Source organism: Geotrypetes seraphini, chromosome 15 (assembly GCF_902459505.1).
Source record: "Geotrypetes seraphini chromosome 15, aGeoSer1.1, whole genome shotgun sequence".
Classification (NCBI taxonomy): Eukaryota; Metazoa; Chordata; class Amphibia; order Gymnophiona; family Dermophiidae; genus Geotrypetes; species Geotrypetes seraphini.
Genome location: NC_047098.1, coordinates 4332898 through 4346747, shown reverse-complemented (window position 1 = coordinate 4346747; position 13850 = coordinate 4332898). Strand labels below are relative to the sequence as shown.

Sequence of the window (13850 nt, the reverse complement as noted above, 5' to 3'; positions counted from 1 at the left end):
GGCCGCACAGTGGTACAAAGTGTTATCTGGATATTTGAATAAGAAACCAAAGACTGGACTCAGAGATATTTGGAGCATTGAGATTAAGCATCAGATTAATGCATCTCAATGGCCACGTGTTTGGTCTTGGAGAATGAGATGTACAATGTCTATGAGGCAAACATGGTTTTTCCTGTTGCATAGAGCACTCTGGACCCTGTTCGTTTACAAAAATTGGATTGCTCTAAGTCTAATAGATGTTGGCATTGTCATCTTGAGGCTGGAACTTTAGATAATTTATTATTTTATTGTCCTTTTATTAATGCTTTTTGGAAATCGATCTGGGATCAAATAAATTGTATGTTGGAGAATCCTGTAGCTTTGTCATATGACACAATTTTGTTTGGAATGTCTATGAGGGCCAAGTGTCAAATATCCTCTAATAATAATAAGCTTTTAATGATTTTAACAGGAGTTGCCATTCAACAAATAACTTATAACTGGAAAGACTATAAAGGATTAAATTATTGTTTTTGGTGGAATTCGGTGTGTCACGTGTATGAAATGGAAAGAACATTAGCTGTTAAAAAAGGATATTTTAATAAATTTAAAGATGTATGGGGGCCATTAATAAATTATTATAATAAATAGATAGCATTCTTCCCCAATTAATATATATGTGTGTGGGGGGGTTATTTTTCAAAGATAAATAAAAATGATTGATGTAATGTTTATAATATGAGATAGTTATGTACAAATATGTTTTTAGAAGGGTGGGTGGAGGGTAAATTTTTATTATATAAAATTGCTGAATTTCAAGTGGAATTGTATATTAATGAATGGATTTGTTGTACACTTGTTGTAAAATTTAAAATGAATAAAGAAATATAAAAAGAAAAAGATTAAAACTCTGACTCGGTAGCTTTTCAAGATTAATATTAGTCATCCCTTTTCTCATCTGTTCTTAACAGCATGAGAGATCGAGTAGACTTTATGAGATATTTTATGTAGGGTTTCTGTTCCCTTTTCTTTGATTTAATTAGAACTAACACCACACCATTCCTGTCTATCCTCATACCTCTAAGGCAGGGGTAGGGAACTCCGGTCCTCGAGAGCCGTATTCCAGTCGGGTTTTCAGGATTTCCCCAATGAATAAGCATTGAAAGCAGTGCATGCAAACAGATCTCATGCATATTCATTGGGGAAATCCAGAAAAACCAACTGGAATACAGCACTCGAGGACCGGAGTTCCCTATCCCTGCTCTAAGGGGTGCCCTTCTCCAAAGAGCTCACAGTCTGTTTCCACTTATGCATGCATCTTGTATATTAATCATTCAGTGTGTGCTCAGTTTACCTTCATAGAGAAATAAGGGATGGAGAACTTTCCTGACTATATCACTCATAATATAAGATTATTATATGATACAGATTTGTGGTAGGATTCCTCTTTTTTTTGTTTTCTTTCTTCATGATAGGCTCTATTACAGATGTGTTAAGAGTAAGGCTGATGGGAAGAAGTGGTGTGGAAACATTCCATGGCAGGTATGGTACAGAAAGACATTAAAATTGATTTGTAGTGGCTCTTGCAGAGTGTTTCCTAAGGGCCACCGCAGGAACGGACTGCTGGGCATGATGGACCACTGGTCTGACCCAGCAGCGGCAATTTTTATGTTCTTAAAGAAAAAGAACAAAATAGGTTAACTGGTCACACAAGAATTGTCAACAAAATATTTTTATAAAATAAAGAAATGTACATGATGTTGTATGTAAATATATGCAAATGTGCCACATAATTTCAGTCATTTTATGGCCTCTTTTGACGATACATTTTGGTAGCTGCTGTGCCAATTGTCATCGAAAGAATCAAGTCTGCACACCATAAATTTTCAGATACCAGGAACAGGCAAAAGTTCATTTAGGTTAAAACTGCTCTGAGCAAGCCCAAGTCCAGAGTCTCACTTTTACAAGAGAGATTTTGTTTACCTGGAGATGTTATTGATTCCAATATTTTCTGAATGAAAATAGGAATATTCATATTAAACCTATTAACTAATTTTGAAGATGTTCTCACCGGATTCCGGTTCCAATGCATCCTAAATATCAGTCATAATAAATACATTTTGATACAAAATGTAATGAAATTGTCATCCTGCACCTGTTAACTGCATTTATAACACACAAGAGAAAATGCACTAAGTACAAGATTACAAGCTTCCTCATCTCTCCCATCCCCCCAACCATCCGAGTTAAAAGCTTTCATGAATTAGTTAAAATGATAAAAGGAAAATCAAAACAATGATCTACTCTACCATTGAAAACAAAACAGCAAACTATTATTGCAGTTCTTAATTTATAAAAATCGCTCTCTGTGATATGATACATAAAAAAGTCTGGTACCATGTTTCAGCTTCTTGTAGATTTTCATTATGGGTTCTGAACCTCTGAATTTTATTCACCTCTTCCCACACTATGTCATGTGGCAGGGCTTTCCAAACCTGTCCTGTTCATCCTACAGCTAGTCAGGCTTTCAGTGTAGTCACAATGACTATGAAAGAGAATCCTTTGCATGTAATGGGCCTCCAGTGGATGTATCGCTCTCATCCATATTCATGGTAGATATCAGACTAGCTGTGGGGTTCACAGGACAGATTTGGGGGACTCTGTTCTAGTGAGAAGGAATTCCACAAGTCTACAAGGCAGACTGTAAATTGTATTATTAAGCCCTTATTCTTGCTCTTGAGCTTCATCGCTGGATGTGGTCTGGTCATGCTTCTCTCCCGAGAATGTCAGGGTTTGTCCTGTTGAGGTCAGGTTTAAGTAGCTCATTTCAGAAGGTGGTGAATGTGAAAAGGAAAATGCTGCCTTCAGACTTTCAGGTACATCCTCATTCCTTGCATCTGGAATTGTTTTTAGAATTCCAAAGGAATCGGAAAATCCCAAGGCTGGAAAACTAAAAGAAAGACATTGCAGTCAACGCAGAGTTAGGACAATTAAATGAAACAATAATAAACAGCATTACATAGTTGGCTCTGTACTGTTGTGCAGAAAAGATTGTATTTGAGCCTTCCATCCAGGCTTGCTGGGACCAGAGAGGAGGAATTTTCAAAATGGTGATTTAGCACTCCCTGATCAATCCATGCCTAAGTACATATTCCTCTCATTTTCTGAACAGCCAGTGGGCACCAGGACAACAGTATTTCTTCTCTTAAATTAATTTCCAAACATTGGTTACAATAATAATGTTTTCCCATGTGTAAAGTCATCATGCCTATTTTCCTTACCTTGCAACTGGAAGTGAGAAAACCTTTTCATTCGATAGGAAGCCTTCAGATGGAATTGATTTCTTCAGCTCCTAAGAAGAGAAAGTATGCAGAAATAAAGTCAGTGCATAACACCGTCTCCAGCTTAACAAGCTGTGTAAGACATGCGTCTCTGCAGAGGATCAGTGCCTATATCTCCTTTTCTGTAATATTTTCTTCTGCCCCCTCTCCCCTTTTGATGTTGTTGTTATCTTTACCATGATGAAAATAAACAAAATTAATATTTACACACCCATAGAACAATGGGTCACAAATACTTAATTACATCTTAGATTTACTGGCTTGGTCATTTTCAGATTACTTACAGCCTGCATCATTAAGGCATTTTCCCCATTTTGGGGTAAATTCAAGAAAGAGAGCCAAAAGGTAGACACCAGGATGATGTTACTAAAACTATGTAAGATGTTCGAGACCACAAGTGGGAGCTGTTGGGGTAGATTTGCACAAACAGAAAATGTATACATATGTGGTGGACTGTTCTAAAGTACAAGAGTATTGGAAGACACCGTGTTATTTAAGGAATGGACTGAGGCAGAGTTATTAAGATATCCAAAGTTCTTCCTGAAACTTAAGACCTGAAGGTTTGAGAAAGATGCATTAATGTGATGCTTTGGCATCAAGAATGGAGAACACAGAACAAGGAAAACAACAAGCAGGGTAGGAGTCATAATGCAAATACAGACTAGCTACAGAATGTATGAAATACCAGCATACGAACACTAGAGGACAAGCAGTTTTGCCAAATGGAAAGGGAAAAGAAGGGGCCTAACTCTACTGAAAGAAAAATTGATCCCAGGAGAAGCAGGGGAATGCAGCCACACTTGCCCACCCACCATCCTCTTAGCTTGATTATTTTTCATTGCTAGAGACAAAACTGACAAGGGGAGGGGAGGGGCACTAGGTGTAGGGTGTCCTGCACATGCCCAGTAAGCTCAAGTGCTACTATAGTTAGGGGAGAGCACCGACATACAAGGGACTTCACCAACAAGTGGAATCTTATTTCCCTTCCCCTAAGCAGAATACATTCTATAAATGCCACCAAAAGTATGTTTAGCAGCATTGAGGGAAGGCAGTTCTCAAATGGCCAATTTATGTATATAAGTCACTACCTACCTACAGAAGTGGTGTTGAAATTTCATTGCCCACTGTTTGGGGCCTCCCTTGGATGAACAACAGATATCTGGGTTTAACAAATAGTCCATTTTATGAGCATTTCTATTTGGGAATTATTTGAAGCTGATAAAACGCCTTCATCCTAACATGAGAGGATATGTGGGGTGGGCGGGATAGTTAAGCTCTGGAACGCGTTGCCAGAGGATGTGGTGAGAACAGTTAATGCAGCTGGTTTTAAAAAAGGTTTGGACAAATTCCTGGAGGAAAGGTCCATAGCCTGCTGTTGCGACAAACATGGGATGGTAGCATGGAATGCTGCTACTATTTGGGTTTTTGTCAGGTACTTGTGACTTGGATTGGCCTTCGCGAAGACGGGATACTGGGTTAGATGGACCACTGGTCTGACCCAGTAAGGCTATTCTTATGAGATAAGAACCTAATCTTCCTTTCTGTGACACAGGGCATACAAGTCCTGACAAATGGGACTTATCAAAACAGTCTCCAGAATCCAGGGTGGGACAGATGAGCCTGCCCTTAACATCAAGGCGCCAAAAGCAGCATCCTATAAAACTTTGTAGAAGTATGAAGTGTGGATCATGTTGCTGCTTTGCAAATCTTGGGAGGGATTGCCTGGGCCTCTGCCCAAGAAGAAGCTACACTTCTTGTGGAATGTGCTCTCGAAGACATTGGCAGCTGTTTACTAAAGCCATTGGATGCTGACAAAATCACCATGCAAATCCATCTGGAAATAGATACATTAGACGCTGGCTTACCCAGCCTGGCCTTACTAGTAAGGTGAAAAAGATGACCTGAGAGCTGAAAGTCAATCATCACTTCAAGATAACGGAGGAGAATTCTTCACATCCAGTAACTTCATCACTGTCCTATTTCTTTGAACCCATGGCAGCTGGACTTCTCGATTGACATGAAAAGTTAAAACTACCATTAGCAAAAAAGGAAGGAATTGTACACGGAGAGACCCCAGCTTCTGAAAGCTTAAGAAAAGGCTCTCTGCAAGAAAGTGCCTGTAACTCTGAGTCTTGCCTCACTGAGGCAAAAACTGTCTTAACAGAAGCATCTTGTCCTAGTTTCTTATTGTATTTTTCACTATTGAAATATTGTACTGCTTTTCTGTGAGCTTTGTATCATCACTGGAATGTCCAGTCCTCTTTATTCTGTGAATCGCCTAGAACTTTTTGGGTGTTGGCAGTATAGAAAAATAAAGTTATTATTATTATTATTCATATGAAGCCTTACTAAGACCCTGTAAAACAATGTTAAGGTTTCATGATGGAAAAGGTTGTTTTACCGGAGGATGCAACCTGAGTGCCCCCTTCAAAATCTGGCTGCATCTGGATGAGAAGCCATGGAAACTTTTTCCACTCAGGCTCTAAGGCAAGAAAGGCTGGCTACCTTGAGGGATCCAACTGTTAAACCCTTCTCAAGTCCAGCCTGAAGAAATGCCAGGACCACTGAAATCAGAACCTGAAAGGACTCCACCTTTACTTTAGCACACCAAAGCTAAACATCTTTCAGGCCTTAGCATAGGTCGCAATGGTTGCTGGCTTCTTAGCTCTAAAGAGAGTAGTAATAACCACCTCTGAGTATCTTTTCCTCGCTAACGCTGTGAACTCAAAAGCCATGCTATAAGCCCAAGCGTTCCAGATTCTTCATGGGCACTGGACCTTGTTACAGTAGGTACTGATGTACTGGCAATTTGAGACCCTTGTCTCTCTGCTATTCTGTGGATAATCTGGTCTACTGTGGGCCATGGAGAGGGGGGAAACATGTACAACAGCTCTGTCTCCAGCCATAGTTGTACTAAGGTGTCCAGTCCGGCGTTTCTGGACTCAAATGTTCGGCTGAAGAAACAGTCTGTTTTCCTGTTCATTGCCGACGCCATCAGATGAACTGTTGGTCTTTCCCAGCGACACACAATGCACTCAAAGGTGTCCTGGGACAAAGACCACTCCCCCGAGTCCAGTGACTGCCAACTGTACATTCTCCACCCCCCACTACATTAGCTGTGTAGTTCACCTGAAGGTGGTTCTATGTCCAAAGAAATAACTGGGTCTACAGTCTTACCTGCTAGCTGCAGACAGCTCCTCAGAGAGTCTGCATCTTCTCCCAGGCAGAGCTGCTCCAGGGCTACTGGAGACCTCTTGAGCAGCAAAAGCCTCAGAATTTGGAGAATACCCCCCATCCTCTTGAAAACAACAAAAACCTCTCAGAGCAGATCAGAAAGAAACCTTCTGGCTTGCTTGCAAAAGAAAAAAACTGAAGAGAGGCTGTACAGCCCAGTGAGGAAGGAGGCGGAGATGAAGAAAAAAAGTATATGAATCCTTCTGCAAGGCTCATGATTCAGGGGAGATAATTCACTTGTCAGGACTCGTATGCCCTGTCTCACAGAAACACATGTTGAAATCATGAAGATTTCAGCTCTTAATATGCACAACAGCTAAGCAATGACAGCATTCTGGCCTGAGTACTTAAGACAGCAAAGCTCACCTCTGAATTGAGAGTCTGAATGTTCTTCAGAATGCGCTCCAAAGTTACAACCTGATTACTGAGGCGAAAGGCACTGTCCTGAAGCTGCTTGTTCTCTTCATCCAGAAAATGAACTCTGCCAATAATAAAGAAAGGAGTGTTTTTGCATATTAGCCCAGTTTAAAAGTAATAAACAAGAAATAAAGCAAAACAACAACAACAAAAAAAGAAAAATAAGGGGGTCCAGAGCATAACCGTCCCAAATCACCTCCAGGACCCACTGATCTGTTGTGATCTCGACCTATCCCTGGTAAAACTCCTGCAACCGGGCACCCACTGCATCTGCCACTGGCAACTTCAAGGTATCTCTATCCCCCTCCAGGATGGGATACAGGCAAGCCATAGACCTGAATATCCTGATGCATAGGAAAAGAGTGGGAGGCCGAGCAGATCCCCCGAACACTTGGGGGCTCCTTGGCGTCCTCCTCGAAGCACAACACTGAGAAAACCTGAAGAATAAGCTCCTGGAGCTCTTCCCGCTGAAATATGCACACCGGACGCATCTTCACCAGTTGGCGGAACCGAAAAACCTCTGTCCCTCCCCCCTCCCCTCCCCCCGAGAGGATCTTGGAGGTCCACCAAGGGGTCCAATCCCTCCTCAAACGAAAACTGCTCCCTGTACAAAATATTCTCGTCTAAAGGGACCCTTGGCTGCTTGGACAAAAGTGTGGGGGGAAGGAGACAAAACCGGAGCTGAGGGGGGTTGTACAGGGGAAGACACGGAGGGAGATACCCCGAGACCCCCAGGGCGGAAGCAGGACCCCTTAAAGATAAGCCTTGCACAAGGCTAAAACAAAATCAGGGGGAAAACCCCCTGGCAGCCCAATGGGACTCACTGCCAAGGCAGGAGACCCAGCAGAAACCTGCCCCTGTCTCTCCAATACAGGGGGAGGGCCACCTGAGACTGTAGACAAGATGGAGGAGCTTCCCACCAAAACCTGTTCAAAAACTGCTGAAAAACCTCCCCCAAGGCCTGCAGCGGCTGAGAAGTCTGAACCAACCCAGTCATTAAAGCAAGCAAGTGACGCACTCTTGTTGTGGATCCCTGGACACCGACAGCCGAAGCCGATGAGGATTCCCTTCGTGGCGGCCAGCACACTGTAAGCACAAGCCAGCCGCATTGACCTTGTGTCTGGAGCACTTTTTCCCTTTAAAAGTGCTCATTGCGCAATACGTGACCTAGCTAAAAGAAAGGTGCTAGTTAGTAATAAAAATAAATATAAACAATTGAAGGCGTCCCTTCAGACCGGTACTGCCTTAGGATTTTTTTTTTCTTTTCAGAACAGATTCCACTAGCTTTCTAAGTCATATGCCTTGCAGGTATTGGTGGCAAGGCTTACAGCTGAGGTACCTCTAGAATAATTTTGGGGAGGTGGAAGAAAATGGGGAGAGGGACTCAACCCATCAAGTGTGACACCCCTGAGGTCGGATGGACCCCCGAAAGGGTCCCCCCAAGCTCAGTCTGGCACCAGATGAGGACACAAAGGCCTCTAAACAACTTCCAACAGCCCTACACTAAACCAGGGAAGACTGCAACAGCTGGAGACTGAGAACAGACTGATTATGATGGAGGCTGCACAGCTATTTGTACTACAGCCAAAAGTTTGTCTCAGTCTCCACCTGCTGGTCATAGTGAGCTATTACCCATCAGTGAACTGTGCCAGTCTGGAGAGAGGCTAAACAAATGATGTTTTTCTTATTCTTGTCCGGACTGGGGATTATTTCCTCTTCCATCAACTCTCTCATGGCCCTCCATAGGTGAGCAATCTGCAACCAGTAGTTTGTCATTCCTACTCTGCGCCCCTTCTGGTTTGGAAACTTTAAAATGCAGTTTGCTAAATGTTAGAAGTTTGTTAAATAAGCGTCCTCTGAAGAATGATTTAATTTCTTTCCATCATTTGGATGCTTTTTCCATCATGGAACCTTGGTTGCAGGATGGATGGTCATTTTGTGGTGAGCTAGCCCATTCCACTTTTTATAACTGCAGGTGTTCAGGCATACCTAGGGTGTGTTTGGCTGCTTTTGTTTGCACTGTTATGGGAGTGTGCAGGCTATTTCCTATACCACCACATTGCTTTTTATTTTATCAGCCCACCCCCATTAGTATTCTCTAATTGTGATCTTAGGGCAAATTAAGCAAAAAAGGCCAAAAGTGCTTGCCTACACTTCAGTCACATTTTAATTGCTTTCAGTGGTGATCAGTTAATTGCACCTGTTCTGGATGGAGGACAGAAGCCACTTGTTATTCCGCCCAATTTCTTCTTGGTCAGTTGCTTGCTGTAAAAGACATCTTTTTTCCTGAAGTAAAGTCTCATTTTCTGTGGTTACTTTTCTGATCCAAGCTTTTTCCTGCATCCAAGGAAATATTTTTCTATAATAGCACATATTGAACAGCTATTAAAAATATTTTACGGATCAAATTGATACAAGAAAAAAACAAAAAACAAAACGTGATAAAACTGACTTAGGGAAAATAGACAGAAAAAGCAGAGCAACCGTATATTAAAACCACTTTTATCAAGAGTTCCTTCATATATACAAAAGCTCCTGTGGCTCAGTGGTTAAAGGCACTGCCTTCCATCTTCCACAGGTCATGTGTTCAAATCCCCACAACCCCCCCTAGTTTTAAAATCGCAGTTTCTTTCTGCTAAATCAGAACCACTGCAGGGATCTGGTATTACGAGCCTTCATTTCCAACTGCCTTATGACTTTTTTCCTCTTTTACACTAAAATGCATCTGGTCTGGTAATTGCAATTATGGGCTCTAAATCTGGCCACTGTCGCCCTTAAGCAATGACCACAACTCAAGAAGCACAAGGCCCCAAGCAGGATATCAACCCAGGCATTTTCTTTCTGTGATTATGTGCAGCAAGGCCCTTGAACCACTGGGTTGGTCTGAGTTCTATCATATTTTCAATCCCTACAGATTTTGGATGGCGGAGTATAGAAAGGACTACTGGTGAAACTGAAAAAAGCCAACAGAGAGATACGTCTGGCAAAAGCGCAGGCGGAAGAGCAAATGGCTAAAAATGTAAAAAAGAGAGACAAAATTTTTTCTGATATACTCGTATTAGTGAAAGAAGAAGATGAAAAATGGAATTGCTATTCTAAAAGATGCTGGGAACCGATATGTGGAGAGTGATGAGGAAAAAACAAATGTGCTAAATAAATACTTCTGTTCTGTGTTCACAGAAGAAAATCCTGGAGAAGGACCAAGATTGTCTGGCAAAGTTACACAAGAAAATGGAGTAGACTCTGTGCTGTTCATGGAGGAAAGTGTTTATGAACAACTTGAAAAATGGAAGGTGGACAAAGCGATGGGACCGGACGAGATCCATCCCAGGATACTGAGGGAGCTCAGAGAGGTTCTGGTGGGTTCTATTAAAGACTTGTTCAACAAATCTCTGGAGATGGGAGTGGTTCCTGGGGATTGGAGAAGAGCAGATGTGGTCCCTATTCACAAAAGTGGTCACAGAGATTAAGTGGGAAACTACAGGCCGGAAAGCCTCACTTCGGTTGTTGGAAAAATAATGGAAGTGTTGCTAAAAGAAAGGATAGTGAACTTCCTAGATTGTAATGGGTTACAGGATCAGAGGCAATATGGCTTTACTAAAGGTAAATCGTGCCAAATTAACCTGATTGAATTTTTTGATTGGGTGACCAGAGAACTGGATCAAGAACATATGCTAGATGTCATTTACTTAGATTTCAGCAAAGCCTTTGACACGGTTCCTCATAGGAGGCTCTTGAGCAAACTTGAAGGGTTGAAGTTAGGACCCAAAGTGGTGAACTGGATTAGAAACTGGTTGTTGGACCGATGTCAGAGAGTGGTGGTTAATGGAAGTCGCTCAGAGGAAGGAAAGGTGAGAAGTGGAGTCCTTCAGGGTTCGGTGCTGGGGCCGATCCTGTTCAATGTTTGTGAGTGACATTGCTGAAGGGATAGAAGGAAAGATAATACCAAGATTTGTAACAGTGTAGACACTGAGGAGGGAGTGGAAAACATGAAAAAAGATCTGCAAAAGTTAGAGGAATGGTCTAATATCTGGCAACTAAAATTCAATGCAAAGAAATGCAGAGTAATGCATTTGGGGATTAATAATCAGAAGGAACCATATTTGTTGGGAGGTGAGAGACTGATATGCATGGATGGGGAGAACGACCTTGGGATGATAGGGTCCGAAGATCTAAAGGCGAAAAAACAGTTTGACAAGGCAGTGGCTGCTGCCAGAAGGATGCTGGGCTGTATAAAGAGAGGCGTAGCCAGTAGAAGGAAGAAGATGTTGATGCCCCTGTACAGATCGTTGGTGAGGTCCCACTTGGGAGTATTGTGTTCAGCTTTGGAGACCATATCTGACGAAGGACGTAAGAAGACTTGAAGCAGTCCAGAGGAGGGCGACGAAAATGATAGGAGGCTTGCGCCAGAAGACATATGAGGAGAGACACGAAGCCCTGAATATGTATACCCTAGAGGAGAGACAGGGGAGATATGATTCAGACATTTAAATACTTGAAGAGTATTAACGTAGAACAAAATCTTTTCCAGAGAAAGGAAAATGGTAAAACCAGAGGACATAATTTGAGGTTGAGGGGTGGTAGATTCAAGAGCAATGTTAGGAAATTCTACTTTACAGAGAGGGTGGTGGAGAATGCGCTCCCGAGAGAGGTGGTGGAGAGTAAAACTGTGACTGAGTTCAAAGAAGCGTGGGATGAACACAGAGGATCTAGAATCAGAAAATAATAGTAAATATTGAAGAACTAAGGCCAGTACTGGGCAGACTTGCACGATCTATGTCTGTATATGGCTGTTTGGTTGAGGATGGGCTGGGGAGGGCTTGGAGGGTGTAGATGGACTGGAGTGAGCTTTGACTGAGACTTCAGTAGTTTGAACCCAAGCACAGTACCGGGCAGAGCTTTGGATTCTTGCCCAGAAATAACTAAGAAGAAAAAAAATCAGGTTGGGCAGACTGGATGGACCATTCCGGTCTTTATCTGCCGTCATCTACTATGTTACTATGTTATATGGTTCCACACTTCCAATCTAGTTTGTGTGCACTTTAACTGTATGGGTATGCATATTAAGTTAGCTTCTATCTGCAGGACTTCTGCGTATACATCCACTGGTTCAAGGCAATCATGCGCATAAGTCATTCTGAGCCAGTCCATGACTAATGACCGACCCATCCAAGCAAGGAGAGGCTGACTTACCTGCTCACGTGAAAAAAAGCCAAGACCCAGAGCCCAGGCTAGAAAGGAAGACTTACAACACTTGGCTCCCAAGGGGCACCTTTCCAGACTTTTACAGGAGCTTCTCATACCTTCTCATTGTGGTTTCTTATCAGTGCAATTTCATTTTGCAGTTCTTTAATGAGGCCATCACGTTGATTCATCTCGTGCAAATAAACCTCCTTTGCTTTGCGAAGCTTTGTTTTATGACGGAATTCTTTTTCATTGTATTTTCTGAAGAGCGATATAAAATACAAATGGTCAGAGATCAATGAAGTAATGCAACATGTTACTTTGACACATGTACAAACACTGCAGTAAAGGTGGAGTATTTTGCTACAGAAATTTCACATGTGGTCTTAGACAATGGCCCATTTACCACTGTGAAACACTTTCAGTGAGACTGTTTCTGAAATTACAGAATAGCTGAAGGTTTACTATGTAAAGTCTGGCATCTCCAGGTAACAGCTGTCAGGCCTGTGTCTTTCATTTTTTTCAACATTTAATATAATAAAACCCTAAGCTGCGCATGCGCACTCCCATCTGCGTGCTCCCGTTTTCCGAGCGCTGTAGGGCACTGCAAGTAGGAGTTCACATGCGCGTGCATCTCTCTCTCTTCTCCCTGAGGCGGCTGTCGGCGGCTGCAGGCTGCGGCGGGCGAGCCCGGAGCCCAGATACTCCTAAAAAGGAAGGCAAAACAGAAGGTTCTGTGTCGTCGTCTCTGAGTGGCAGAGATTGAAAGAAGAGGAGCAAGAAGCTGTAAGGTCACTGGAAGGAAAAAGAATAAAGGAATTGGCAGATGAAGGAATTGTGGCTGAGAGTGAGGCTGTTCATTTGCAGGAGGCTGGCCAAGAAGACAGAAGGTGGTAGTCAAACACACAAAAGGACAGGGAGCTAGAGAGATAGATTTAAAGGGGAAAAAAATGCACAAGGAGAGAGACACACAGAAAAAAAAACCCAACAAAAGGAGAGAGATACAGATAGACAGACAGTAGCCAAGGAGACAGACAGAAAAACACAAAAGGAGAGATATAGGAAAAAAAGACAGAGACACATACAGCAGCCAATGAGACAGATAGTAGCCAAGGAGACAGACAGTAAATTGTTTTAACTCTTAAGCTGCACATATATTCTAGCACCCGTTAATCTAACGGGCTTAAACACTAGTATACGTATATTTGTTAAATGGCTGCTTCAGTTGTACATGCCAGCAAATATACATGCACTCCTGCAAATATTTTATAAAAGGCTCTACATCCAATAAAGCATCCGCCACCTGCTGAAGATGGAAGAAGGAGAAATTAAGGTTCTTACCTGCTAATTTACTTTCTTTTAGCTTCTCCAGACCAGTAGAGCTTAGTCTTTACAAATGGGTATATATCCAATCATGACTACTTCAGTCTTCACCTGCTGGTCATGATTGGATATATACCCATTCGTAAAGACTAAGCTCTACTGGTCTGGAGAGTGCTAAAGAAGTTATGTTTTGTGTATAATAATTACCTGACACTGTCATCCAGGTGCTTGAGGGCATGATCTAGTTCCTGATACAGTCTTTCCTTCTCCTGCTGCAGTACAGACAGCTGCTCTGAGAGCTTCTGGTTGGAATTCTGAAAATGAACATACTGGAAAATAATGGAAGGGTTTAGTGCATTTCCTCGAATTGCT

The 13850-nt window shown here is 42.2% G+C and overlaps 1 protein-coding gene across 8 annotated transcripts in view; it reads right to left on the bottom strand.

The window, feature by feature from the left end:
- Nucleotides 1–503: 503 nt before the first annotated feature.
- CCDC30 (coiled-coil domain containing 30) overlaps nucleotides 504–13850 on the bottom strand; it is a 76910-nt gene continuing 63563 nt past the window's right edge. For 7 of the 8 annotated variants that reach the window (XM_033921800.1, XM_033921804.1, XM_033921807.1 and 4 more), the window contains 6 exons: nucleotides 13686–13807; nucleotides 12275–12416; nucleotides 9172–9308; nucleotides 6921–7035; nucleotides 3261–3331; nucleotides 504–2929 (listed from right to left, as the gene is read on the bottom strand). In XM_033921800.1, the coding sequence (XP_033777691.1) occupies nucleotides 2704–2929; nucleotides 3261–3331; nucleotides 6921–7035; nucleotides 9172–9308; nucleotides 12275–12416; nucleotides 13686–13807 (813 nt within the window). In that variant the 3' untranslated portion in view covers nucleotides 504–2703. The remainder of the gene's footprint in view (nucleotides 2930–3260; nucleotides 3332–6920; nucleotides 7036–9171; nucleotides 9309–12274; nucleotides 12417–13685; nucleotides 13808–13850) is intronic. The other variant, XM_033921803.1, reaches the window with a different exon arrangement.